Genomic DNA, 13,176 nt, shown 5'->3' with positions numbered 1-13,176 from the left:
GGGAAATAAAGTATACAAGATGATTACAATAATGTAAATGAAAACTACACCAAAAAGTGCTGATCCCAAATTGAATGAAATAAGCAATCTTAGTCCTACTCTCTTCTTGGTAAAGTAGAAGACTATTAGTGTGGAATTTTGTATGTCTCTGTCAATCGATTCCATTTAACTATTTTCCGTTGTTACTTAGGGAGTCTGGGAGAGGGCATAAGAAATGACTATGGTGTAAAAAAAAAAAAAAAAAGAATCAATTCTTAAAAAAAAATTCCAGGAAAATTTTTTTAAATGTTCCCTTTATACATAGACATCTCATTATCCTTTCAGTCCTTGAAGAATATTTTTATGTTTTTTACCTAAAAACACAAATTGGTTATTTTCACCTTATACTTGAATGTCAGACATATGTGCATATAAAGAAAGGTAGCTAACCAGGTTTTTCTGCATTAAAATAGATCTTTTCAGTAATATGCTAAAAAATAACAACTAAACAAAAAAGGCTGAAGAAAACAAAAAATACTAAAGGCAGTGTCAGGATTGAGATTTGGAAGAAAAGCTTTAAATATATCAGCCTCAATTATGAAATCAGTGCAGTATATTAATTGACTGGATAAGTATGTAATGAAGTTACATTATTTTCATGTAACATGTAAGATAACTTCAGTCTGTGAAAACAGAAAAATAGTTTACTAATGCATCTAAATTTTTTTGTTTAATCTTTCCCTTTTAGGGTGCATTACCCAATTTTATAGCAATCTTTGAGCTTAGTGCTGCCTAAAGAGGAAAGCTTGTTAGCATCCCATCTTTCTAAAAAATTGGTTTTTTAAAGAAATATTTCCTCCCACAACAACAAAAAATCCTCCTTCCTATTTTGTTTTGAAATAGCTTATACTTCATCCAAACATATTTACATTAAAATCTTATATTTTTGATAAACTCTACCATTTCAGGTTTCTTCTTATTTCTTTGTAATATTTTTTGTGACTATTTAACTCATCAAACTGAACATTTAGTTGTCATTTATATATGTGGAATTCTTGTAGAATGATTTCTCTTTCCAGCCATTTTCTTAGTGGCTGCATGTTAACTACATATTTATTTCCTTTTAAAAAGGCAAATCCACTTTAGAACATTAAATGGGGACTTTTAAAAAAGCAATACTTTTCTCTGTCATTTTGTCATACTGTGACATGAAATATTAAAAAAAAAGTCATACTGACAATCTCTAGCAGATTTTTGCACACCCACTAGCAAATATGGCAATCCATTTCAATCCAAAAGTATGCTTTCTTCTTCATTTATATAAATATAAAATTACAGAATTTCAAAGTTGGACAGAACTTCAGTGGCCACCTAGTCCATAGTTGAACATAAAACTTCACCCACTCTCAATCTATTGCCAACATCCCTAATTCTGATTGTAGCAGCATTTTCATTTCTAGGGGTGAGGAGAAAGGATTAATACAATTTTCTTTAGCAGGCATGTTGATATCAGTCATAGATAGTTAGTCTAGGTCAGTTTGACTCAATGAGTTGTATTGGAAAATGCTGGACTTTGAGTCAAAAGAGAGAGCTCTGTGTTCAAATCATATTCTGACACTCAATAGCTAATATCTTGGTAAATCATTTAATCTCTGTGAGGTTCGTTTTTCTTTTTAATAACATGTGGATTATTATACCAGTACACCTTGCCTCAGAGTTGTTGTAAGCATAAAATGAGAAACAGTTGAAAAGGACAGTATTTGTCATCTGAGAACCTGTTTCAGCCACTTAGAAACTGTGTGACCTTGGGAAAGTGACTTAACCTCTCTGGGTTTCAATTTCTCCATCTTGCAAAGGAGAGCTACACTAGATGACCTCTAAAAGGTCCTTTGTAACTTTTAAATCTATGATCCTATGTAAATGTTAGGCAAAAATGTAAAGTATAATTCAATTCACTTATCAAATATTATTAGCGCCCTGCAAACAGCTGAGATTTGATATTTGTTTTAATTCTAATGATAAAATTTTCTGATCTCAATAAATGGAGGACTACTTTTCACTGATTGAAAAGAATATAAAGGATAAAAGATAACCCCTCTTCTCAAGGAATTCACAGCTTCTTTCTCTTTGGAAAGAATATGCTAACAGATAAACAATTTTTATTCAATAAAAGACTTTAAATGAGCTAAAGTTTTAGTTTTCTCTTTAGCAAGAGCCTTCAGTTACATTTAAATTTATTTACATATACAATTCAATCAAAGTCAAAGCAACTTCTGTGTTTTGCTTTTGTTTACAATTATTTTCCATTGTTACACTCCTGCCCCCTCATTATAACATTTCATAAGGACAGAAACTCTGACTTATTGTTCATTGTAAATCCCCCAACAATTAATAAAAAGTTCTGAACATCGTCAAGATTAAATGCAAGTCCTAATACACTTATCTTACTACAAAAGGAATGTTTTACCTTTGCAATAGTTTGTAGAACTCCATATATATGTGTATATACACAAATGTAAACAAATATATGTGTTTTTATGTAGATATGAAAAATAGTAGAAAAATTATTTGTTCCAAGATGAGTGCTATATGAATCTCACCAAAAAGGATAAAAATGAGATAAAAATTCGCTAAGAAAATAACACATTTAAAACAATTAATATTTTAAATCGATAACATGTTTAGATGTTTTAACACCTATATAATCCCAGACTTCTAAATGTAAACCTTCAGAACTACAAAATGGACCATAACAGATATAGATAATATACTAACATATAAACCCTTATAGTATGAACACTACTCTAAGGTGATTTTACAAAGATTTACATTTCCTTATTCAAAAGAACACAGAGGACTGAAAAACATTATTAGAATACATGAAAAACAAGTCAAAAACCTGCATACTTTTGGAACAGACTGTACTTCACTAAGTATTAATACAGGATGATAACTGATATTTGTCTAGATCCAAGAATGAAATCAGAAATCCATGATAGATATTTTCATGAACTCAGCAACCAAATATTGCAAATCACATCAAACAAATAGTGAGTAATGTAAATTTATTTGTGGTAAAAGAAAACTTTAATAATCACAATTCAAAACTAGGCCATTTGAAATTATAGAAATGTTTCTAACCCTAAGGAGCTTGGATTGAACCATTAAAATAGATTATGCAATGACACATGCAATTTATCACTACTGGCACCTGCCAAAAAATGCAATGGCAAGAAATGGTTGTTAGAATTATTCAATAGAAGCTTACTATCTCTCATGGAATGATAGATGATAAAAATCATATAAATATAGACATCAAAATATGCTAGATTTTTTAACCACCCCACTTGACTGAAACCAGAGCATTATAATACCTCAAACTATTCCCATGATCGCTTGGACATACAATTTTCCCATAAAATTTAAAAATCACTATTTTTATAGATGCCACAATACCAAATATTCATAATCTCTAAGCTACTGGGAACAAAAAAAAATTTAGAAAATATAGAGACTTTGGAGAGGAGAACAAAGTCACATGGAAGCAATACACCATTCATGCTAACTGGAGATAGAATGAGGATGCTCTCAGGGAACCAAAAGATGATGAACTTAATTCTAATATTTTTATTCTACTATAAAAAATTCCATGATTATTTTATCTGCCTATGTAACAATCTATCAAACACTAAGTAAATAAGAATTACAGTGATATAATTTTCCAGTACCATTTCTATCTAAATTTTATTGAAAAATATGGAATGAAATTATAATAACAATAATCCTTCACACCCACCATCCCTTTTGGGAACGGCTAAGGACAATATCAACATAAAGTGAAGACAGCCAGCATGATATGCAACTGGGACTCAATGTGTCCTATGATCACTGCAGTAGCTATTAAGACCTAGTAAAATACCATTCAAATGTTACTCTCTTGAGCTCTGATGATACCACTGTTTTGCTTAGCACTCTGATGAGTGTGATGTAATTGCTTTTTGAAATCTAAGAAATAAATGAAGCAGCATAGAGTTGCAATCTGGACCTATTTAAAACTGTTGTGACGATCAACTTGGGTTGGAGGACAGTGAACAAATGAAACCTTTTTAACTATAAGAATGCAAGATATGTTAGAAATCAGAAATACCAATACCCCACCTGCTAGAAATGCTTCAATGCAGATAGTGTTTACCACTTAAATGGATAAGTGTGCGTGAAATGGAAGGGTGAAATGAATGCTTTTATTATGCTTCATAAAAAAACTGGAAACATCTTACCAGTTAAAGGCAAGGACTCCACACTGTTTTAGCCATTTATGTTAATAGCTACAACTAATTATACATCAAACAGGCAAATTATAAGAAATTACATGATTCCCAAATCCAGAATAGATGAACTAGGAATGGAAATTTGATAGTTATTTAAATGTGAAGAAGGAAATACTAAAGAATCTGAAGACTTTTTACATCAACACTGAGCACAAACTCTAGAAGCACTACTTAATAAAGAAATGTGTAGAAAAAAATAATGCTGATTTTGAGTCATTTTTTAAAAGAGAAAGACTGAAATTAGACTGGAATTTCATAAAGTCCCTAACTCCCTCCCTTTCTCCTTAGATGTCAATTTTCTCACTCAACTCCTACTATAATTGCTTGAATAAGAAAAGAAGTGTTCTTTCCTAAGAACCCTGTTGGAGAAGCTACTTGGGGAGATGCATCACAGAGACCAATTTACAGTAAGGGAAATTTTCCTGGGATTAAGTGGAGGTGGGGGATGGTGATGGTTAGAAGACATGTAACGTAAGGGCCTGGAGGTGAAAAGACCTAGAGGTATTTTAAGTCATTGTTAATAGCATGGCCCCATACCATGTTCTTGAAGATTATCACTATGCTCTTTCTGTGGGATATTCTGATCAAAATCCACTTTCAAACCAGTCCACTTGTTATGATAGTTCACAACTTTGCAGTGAGGAAGGATATACTCATTTCATCATTGTGATTTAAAATGCCACTTTGGGTCAGGGAATTGTCACAGTCTTTGAGCCTTGTGCTCTTTGACTCACATACATTTTATATAATTCTCCTGTGATGGCTCTTCTGTGGAAGAAATGAGACACATTAGAAACCTAAAAAGAGGAGGTAGCTGTTCTAGAACACAGCCAGGTGATCTATTTTAGATATTAGAGAAACTGAACTGGACATTCATGAGGAACTGAAATCAATCAAGATACTTATTTTTTCTGCCCAGGCACTGCTCCATTCTATTGTTCTGGTTATGTGTCCCTCTTGGCTCAAGGTGATGAAGACCCAGGGCCATTTCAACTTTATGTCATTCTCAAGTCTGCTGAAAGGTGGTGCAAGGCACTGTCACCTCCCCACCAGTTTCAGGTGCCCCCTTCACTGTGCCCCATGATATAACCCTGCTCTTCACTCTGTTAACTCCTGTTTCCATAGTTCTTCGGACTCCTATTTGTTATAAAGCAGGACTGGGGTGTAGGATCTGTTCAGGGAAGGCTAGTACTTCTAGTGTGAGGTCTGCTGAACCCTTTTCAGGACATCTCTCCACCTTTGTTGTCTGCCTGATCCACCTAACTGTCATCTGTGACTCTAAGAAACTTTAGCATGCACAGTGGCTATACCCCAGTAAACCACAGACCTGAGGGTAACCTAGGGGGTCTCAAACCCATTGATTAGTTAGGGTTGTGTGTCTACCCCAAGCATGTGAAGACTACCCTTGGTGGAATGGGTGGATGAGAACAATTAGTTCCAATGGCCATGAATGCAGCTGAAGTGCTTACAGGTTGGTTAGACATCAAAGATACCAAGGTCATCACCAGTCAGCTTGACTCTATCCTGCCACTGGACTATAATGACTCTGAAAGAGAGAACAAAGCTACCAACTTCATGCAACTCTGCCTCATTTAAATCCAATTTATGCATGTATCAAAAAACATTATTCATAGCATTTTGTCATTTTTACTATCTCAAAATATTGTGGTGACAGGCAAGTGACAAAACAGCAGGGTTGAATACACTGCAAGTTGCAGTCACAATCCTCTACGCATGTAGCCCAGGACATAAGGTCATTCACTCACTGGAAGTAGCAATGGAATTTGGCATCCCCCTGGGTATCTGAGCAGCCATTTAAGGAACACATTGCTTGATTCCTGGTGAGAGGATGGGTCTAGAAAAGGTGCCCTAAAAATTCTCTGCTTACCCAACTGGCCTGATTACCACAGTAGGAAGGGATTCCACCCTGTGGTTGAAGCACAAAAAAATGTACAAAAGCTTCTGCACTCATCGTTAGTACATAGAACCCAAACACATTTATACTCAACACAAAATCCTGTTTACCTGAAAGATTAACAGCTCCTGTTGTGAAAGAACTCAGCAGGTATCACATCCAAATAATGGCCCTGAGTTGAACAAGACTACCAAATGAAGGTCAGGTTACTGAAGTAGGGGGTGGATGTATGTTTTTCTGGACTGGTCAGAGTGAAGGAGAGCTCCTTGAAGCTGTGTAGGTTTTGTGACCAAAACAAATCTATTCAACAAATTTGTATGCCTACTCAAAGGAGTGAACGATAAACTCATGACAATGTGATTGCCACTTGCAGTAAAATTCCACACCAAAATCATCAATGCCTACGCACCTACTATGATGAACCTTTATGAAGTCAAAGAAAAGTTTTATGAAGACTTGGACACCCTTATTATCAATGTGCCTTATTATCAAAGACAGGCTTACAATTCTGGGTTACTTTAATGCTAGAGTAGGCTCAGACTACTAGACATGTCAGGGAGTCCTTGGGAATAATATAATTGGAAACAATAATGGCAATGTCCACTTACTACTGAAGATTTGTGTATCTCATGACCATCTCATCGCTAGCACTGACTTCTATTTAGCCAAATGCAATAAAACTTAATGGATATGCCCTTGCAGAAAACATTGGCATTTAATAATCTATGTGACTGTAAGAAGAAGAGACAGACAGGATGTGAGAGGTGCTGAGTACTGGACTGATGTGTGATGGGCAATGTGTGGTGCAGAGTACTGGACTGATCATAGACTTATCCTCTCCAAGATAACTATTCACATTCAACAAAAGCAGTGACCCCTTAGGCAAAATGACTACCAGAAGACTTAATGTCAACAGCTTAGAGGAGGGCTTCTCTGATTGGAAGCAGTTTGCTGCTGACTTGGAGGGAAATTTGAACCAACATACAGTTGGCAGTAGTGGAGCAGTGGGCAGCTTTCAGAGATTTAGTGTACAGCACTGCATTTGTTCATCTGAGTCAGAACACTCCCAAACATCAAGATTGGTTTGATGAAAATGATGGGGAAATTCAGAAGCTACTAAATGAAAAATGAGAACTCTACAGAGTTTACCAGCAGAATAATTCATGCATTTCTAAGAAAGCAGCATTTGACTCCATCAAAACTAAAGGCAAGCAAAGTTTAGAGAGAGGCAGGATTCTTGGCTCAGTAAGAAGGCAAATGAAATTCAGTTTTATGCTGATAGGAACAATCCAAAGCAATTTTATGATGCCCTGAAGGTTATTTATGAACAAAAGACATATGGTGCATCTCAGTGACTCAGTGCTAATGGAGTTACATTGATTAGTGATAAGGACACAATCCTGGAGAGATGCACTGAACATTTCCATAGTGCTCTCAATAGACTATCATCAATCAATGCGGGAGCCATTGACCAATTACCTCAGGTTGAAGTCAATCCCTCTCCAGATAAATTTCCAAGTGAAGAAGGTTTTGAATGCCATTAGGCTCCTCTCCTGTGGCAAAACGCCTGGTGCTGATTCTATTCTAGTTGACATTTACAAGGCATGGGGTTCATTGCTCATATAAAAGTTGACCAAAATTTTCTGGTTATATGGCAGGAGCGGGTTCTCTCCCAAGAGTTCAAGGATGCCTTCATTATCTATCTCTCTAAAGGTAAAGGAAATATATTGTCCTGTGACATTGACAGGTGGAGCTCTCTCTCTTAGTCATTGCTGGCAAGATTCTTGCCAGAGTCCTCCTCAATAAGATGATCCTTCGTGTGGAAGATGGTCATCTATCTGAGAGCCAGTGCACTTTCACAAGGGGGTGAGGGATAATTAATATGGTGTTTGCTGTCTAGAAAGTGCAGGAGAAATGCCAGGAGAAGAACAGAAGTCAGTACACAATATTTGTACATCTTACCAAAGCCTCCAATGCTATCAGTCATGAGGGATTATGGAAAATTTCATCAAAATTTGGTTGTCCAGAAAAGTTCATTAGTATTGCATGTCAATTTCATGACAGCATTCTTTCCTGGGTTCTGGATAATGGATGATGCTCTTGCATTTTCCCAGTCATCAATGGAGTAAAGCAAAGCTGTGTGATTATGATCATGCTTTTTAGCCTACCATTTTCTGTCATATTGTCAAATGCCTTCGATGAGGACAAACATGGTATCAAGGTCAACTACCACATCAGTGGTAAATTCTACAACTTGAAAAGGCTACAAGCCAACACTAAAGTGGTGGGAGTGCTGGTGCATGATTTTTTATTTGCAGATGATTGTGCACTCTGAGCAACGTCTGAAGCTGAGATGCAACAAAGTATTGATCAGTTCTCTTCTGCTTGTGCTAATTTGGGCCTAACAATTAACATCAAGACAACACAGGTGTTCCATCAGCCAGTATTACATCATACATATGTGAAACTATCAGTTTCAGCAAATGGAGAAGTTTTGAATACTATGGATAAGTTCACTTAACTTGGTAATATACTTTCCAGGGATGTACACATTGATAATGAGGTTGAGGCATGCATTGCCAGAACTAGCTCAGTGTTTGAGAATCTCCAAAGAGAAGTGTGGGAAAAGAGAGATATTAGATTGAGTATCAAAATGAAGGTCTACAGAACCATTGTGTTGACCTCATATGCCTGTGAAATCTGGTCAGTCAACTAGCACTATGCTAGGAAACTGAATTGCTTCCATTTGAATTGTCATAGGAAGATTTTGAGGATCATAAGACACCAAGACACTGACATCCTTTCTTGAACTAAATTACCAAACATTCAAACTCTGTTGTAGAGAGTGCAACTCTAATGGAGTGGCCACATTGTTCAAATGCCAAATGTACACTTGCCTAAAAGATTATTTTATGGAGAAATTACACAGGGTAAGAGCTCACATCTTGGTCAGAAAAGTTTATACAAGGACACTCTCAAGGTCTCTTAAGAACTTTAGAATTGATTGTATATCATGGGAAACACCGGCACAAGATGTCGCCGCATAATGTGCCCTCTTCAGAGGAGGTATTGGTTCTCTATGTGTATAGCAGAATTGAAGCAGCTCAAAAGAAATGTGAAATGCACAAATTAAAAAAATTCACCTCAAATGTTCACATGGATTACTTGTACCCAACCTGTGGTAGAGCATTCTGAACTCATATCAGTCTGATCGGTCACAGTCAGACACCCCGTAACTTTACTCTCAGATAATGATGTCACTTTGATTCTCCTTGAGAAAAAAGGATAACAATAAAATTATAAGGTAGGCCTAGCATGGCTTCAGAGGACAGAAAACCATGATAATATTATATCAGACCTAGAGAGAGAAAAGTAAACTGCTTAAAAACCTACCTCCCTTAAATAAACCTCTTCCTTTCCATCGATATTCTGCCTGTACTCATTCCTCAGTGATTCTCCTACTGTCATTCTTTTTTGTCCTTCCCTCCCCCGCTGCCCAGAACAAACTATTTCTCCCAGTCTCAAGGGTCCATTTCCTCATACTGAACCACTTCAACTCTACCACTAATCCCCCCTTTTATTTACTCCAATTATTCCTGCTCACCATTTATAACCTACTCCACAATTAGCAAATGCTCTTTCATCTTAAAATTTTTCCTTCTCAATCCTTCCATCTTTTGGCTGTCCTAGGATTTAACTCTTACATGAAGATTCCACTTCTCTGGGATTAGCTTTTTTCTTAAATGCCTTTACTCACTGGTCATGGCAGAGGAGATGAAATGCTCCTTGTTCAACATTGCCATTTTAGGCTTTCCCTCTACCATAATCTCTCAGCAACTTTTTTCATATTCAAATTCACAAATGCCTAAATTTGTCATCCGATCCAAATCTTGGTAGAAATTACCTAGCAATCTTCAATAATGCATCACTCGATCATCTCTGAAACCCAAGAGATTTTTGCATCAAGAAAATGTTTCTGGGTCAGAAAAGGATTATCTCTGGTAATACTAAAACATACCTTTATAATTATAATTACATCTTCTAAGAAATCTGATAACAATTAAGAACAACAACCATTAAATTATTTCTGACAAGAATCAGTACTAGGATATAATCTCAAAAATCACAGAATGATATCTATTTGAATACAATGAAAAACCCTTCAGCATAAAGTAATATAATTCTATGGTCCAACAAGTTATGCCAAAGAGGCCAAAGTTGCTCATGAAAGTTCCATGAAGACACACAACATCTTCTAGAAACAACATTGAAGATAGATGTCACATTCATCATAAAGGATTAAATGGCTAAAGTTAGAAATCAAATGATAATTAGAGTAACAACATACAAGTTTGACCTTGGTATACAAAATGAAATAGGGTAGTAACTGGAAGAGTTTTGTCAAGACAGCTCTCTGCTGCAAACACTCTTTTCCAACAAAGTCTACACATGAATATTGCCTGATGACCAATAGAAAAATCAGGTTGATCATATGTTTTGCAGCCAAAGGCAGAGTTCTATCCAATCACTTGAAACAAGACATGGAGCTGACTCTGGCTCAAATAATTGGCATATTGCAAAATTCAGACTTAGATTGAAAAAAGTAGGGAAAACTATCAGACCATATGGGTATAATCTCAATAACATCCTTTATGAATATAAAGTAGAAGTGATGAATAGATTTAAAGGATTAGATCTGGCAAGTTGAGTACCTGAAGAACTATGGACAGAGATTCACAATATTGTACAGGAGGCAGAAGTAGCAGAAGCAACAAAAACATCAACAAAACATCCCAAAGGAAAGAAAGCAAGCAAATTGTCAGTCTGATAAGGCTCTATAAATAGCTGGGAAATGATGGAAAGTAAAAAATAAACAGGGAAAGGGAAAGACACAGTCAACTGAATGCAGAATTCCAGAGAATAGCAAGGAGAGATGAGGTTTTCTTTAAATGAACAATGCAAAGAAATAGAAGAAAACAATAGAATGGGAAAGGAAATTACAGTTAGCAGAGGGATCTTCATACAAAAATGGGCTTAATAAAAGATTAAAGGGGTAGGTATTCAGCAGAAGTAGAAGACATTAAGATAGAATACACAAAAGAATTATACAAGAGAGATAGTAACATCACCGATAACCATGATGGTGTAGTTACTGATCCAGAGCCATATATCCTGAAGAATGAAGTCAAGTGAGCCTGAAGAAGAATTGCGAAGAATAAAGCTAATGCATGTGATAGGAATTCCAGCTGAGCTATTTAAAATCCTAAAAGATGATGCTGTTGTTCAATATGCCAGCAAATTTGGAAAATTCAGCAGTAGCCTCTGGATTAGAAAAGACATACCAATCCTACAAAAGGGCAATGCCAAAGAATATTCAAATGACCAATCATGTTCATTTCACATGTCATCAAAATTATGCTTAAGATTCTGCAAACTAGCCTTCAGCACTATGTAAACTGATGATTACCAAAAGTTCAGGTTGAGTTTTGAAGACAGAGGAAATAGAGACCAAAATGCAAGCTTTTACTGGATTATGGAGAAAGCAAGAAAGTTCCAGAAAAAAATCTATTTCTGCTTCCTTTTGTTGTTGTACTTCAAGAATCAGTGATTTCGTTAACGAGGTTACTTTAACCAATGCAAATCTCAAGTACTCAGTCCCTTAGTGGAAAAGTTTTATGAGTTCTCAGAACCAAAGGCTCATAGCAATTCTCCATCCTTTCTGAAAGAGAAATGTTTAGATCTCCCTTTCTGCACCAACTCCTGTCCTTATACTAGAGGTCTTCAACATGTATGCTGATGTTCTGCGCCCTCTTTTCGATTATCTGGCTGCCATATGTGCTTCACCTGACTGGAAGGAAAGAAGAAAGAAAGGAAAGGAGGGATGAGGAAGAAAGGAAGGAAATAAATATTTATTAAGCATCTATTACATATCAGGCACTGTGCAAAGTATCTTGCAAATATCTCATTTGATCGTCACAATAATCCTAGTCAATATTATCCTCCTTTTACAATTAAGAAAACTGAGGCAGACAGAGGTTAATAACTTGCTCAGAGTCACAAAACTGTAGCCAATTTAAAGCTCAAGTCCCTGATTCCAAGTTCAGTGCTCTATCCACTTCACCATCTAGCCACTTACTGGTGCCTGCTGCCCCTGGCCATCGCTGCTGAGCCATATTTATGCTTGCTGTCTCATGAGTAGTGCCACTGGGGCCTATATCTGAGTCAACCTCCACCCTACCTCCCAAAGAAAGTTAAAGCAGAACAATTGCCACCACTAAAGCCTTAGTTTTTCTGTCCCATGCTGGGATGTCAGTCATAATTTCATTACTACTACCCTATGCCTGAATACTATTACTCAACCACTGCTGGAGGCTGACTCTATCTAGTCTACATGGCAGGAATGACTCTGATCCTCTCTGCAGAGAGTCTCAATGGGTCTGTGCTACCACTAGTCTCTTGTACTTGGTAAAAATATTATAGGGACTGACTCTATCTTCTTATCCTAGAACCAGCTGTTAAAGTTCAGAGTTGCACTGTTCCTAACTCATCCACCATAGTTGGTGAGGTCAGGAAACCCCAGAGGATTCTAGGTGACCCTGCTGGAGGCTGTGTTTCCCTTCTTGACAGAGCTCATTTTCTCCAGTGCTAAAAGTTTCTCATGATGCCAATTTTGTCTCCACTGAGTGACATGGGAATACCTGAACATCTCAGATTTGCATGGCTACCATCAAGATTATGAATGCCCAGTTCTGCATTGCCCACCTATGCTAAGGGAAAGACAAAGAAAACAAAGCAAAGCAATACAGCCATGTCAGAGATCCCTCCTTGCCACTAATGTGCTTTGTTGGCTATGTGCAAGAAGTATCCACTTTGGGAGTGATGGCAGGGGAGTATTCTCGGGGCCTCAGCTCCTCAGGGCCCCTTACTAGAAAATCCAGAGAGAAATAATTAATG

At 36.6% G+C, this 13,176-nt stretch overlaps 1 protein-coding gene across 1 annotated transcript in view; it reads right to left on the bottom strand.

Annotated features, from left to right (window-relative positions):
• Nucleotides 1-12,395, bottom strand: part of DSCAM (DS cell adhesion molecule) — a 229,988-nt gene extending 217,593 nt beyond the window's left edge. Inside the window, exon 1 of the mRNA XM_072615767.1 lies at nt 12,359-12,395. Within this exon, the coding sequence (XP_072471868.1) occupies nt 12,359-12,395 (37 nt within the window). The remainder of the gene's footprint in view (nt 1-12,358) is intronic.
• Nucleotides 12,396-13,176: the final 781 nt, after the last annotated feature.

Source organism: Notamacropus eugenii, chromosome 5 (assembly GCF_028372415.1).
Source record: "Notamacropus eugenii isolate mMacEug1 chromosome 5, mMacEug1.pri_v2, whole genome shotgun sequence".
Lineage (NCBI taxonomy): Eukaryota > Metazoa > Chordata > Mammalia > Diprotodontia > Macropodidae > Notamacropus > Notamacropus eugenii.
This window is presented reverse-complemented; position numbering and strand designations above follow the sequence as displayed.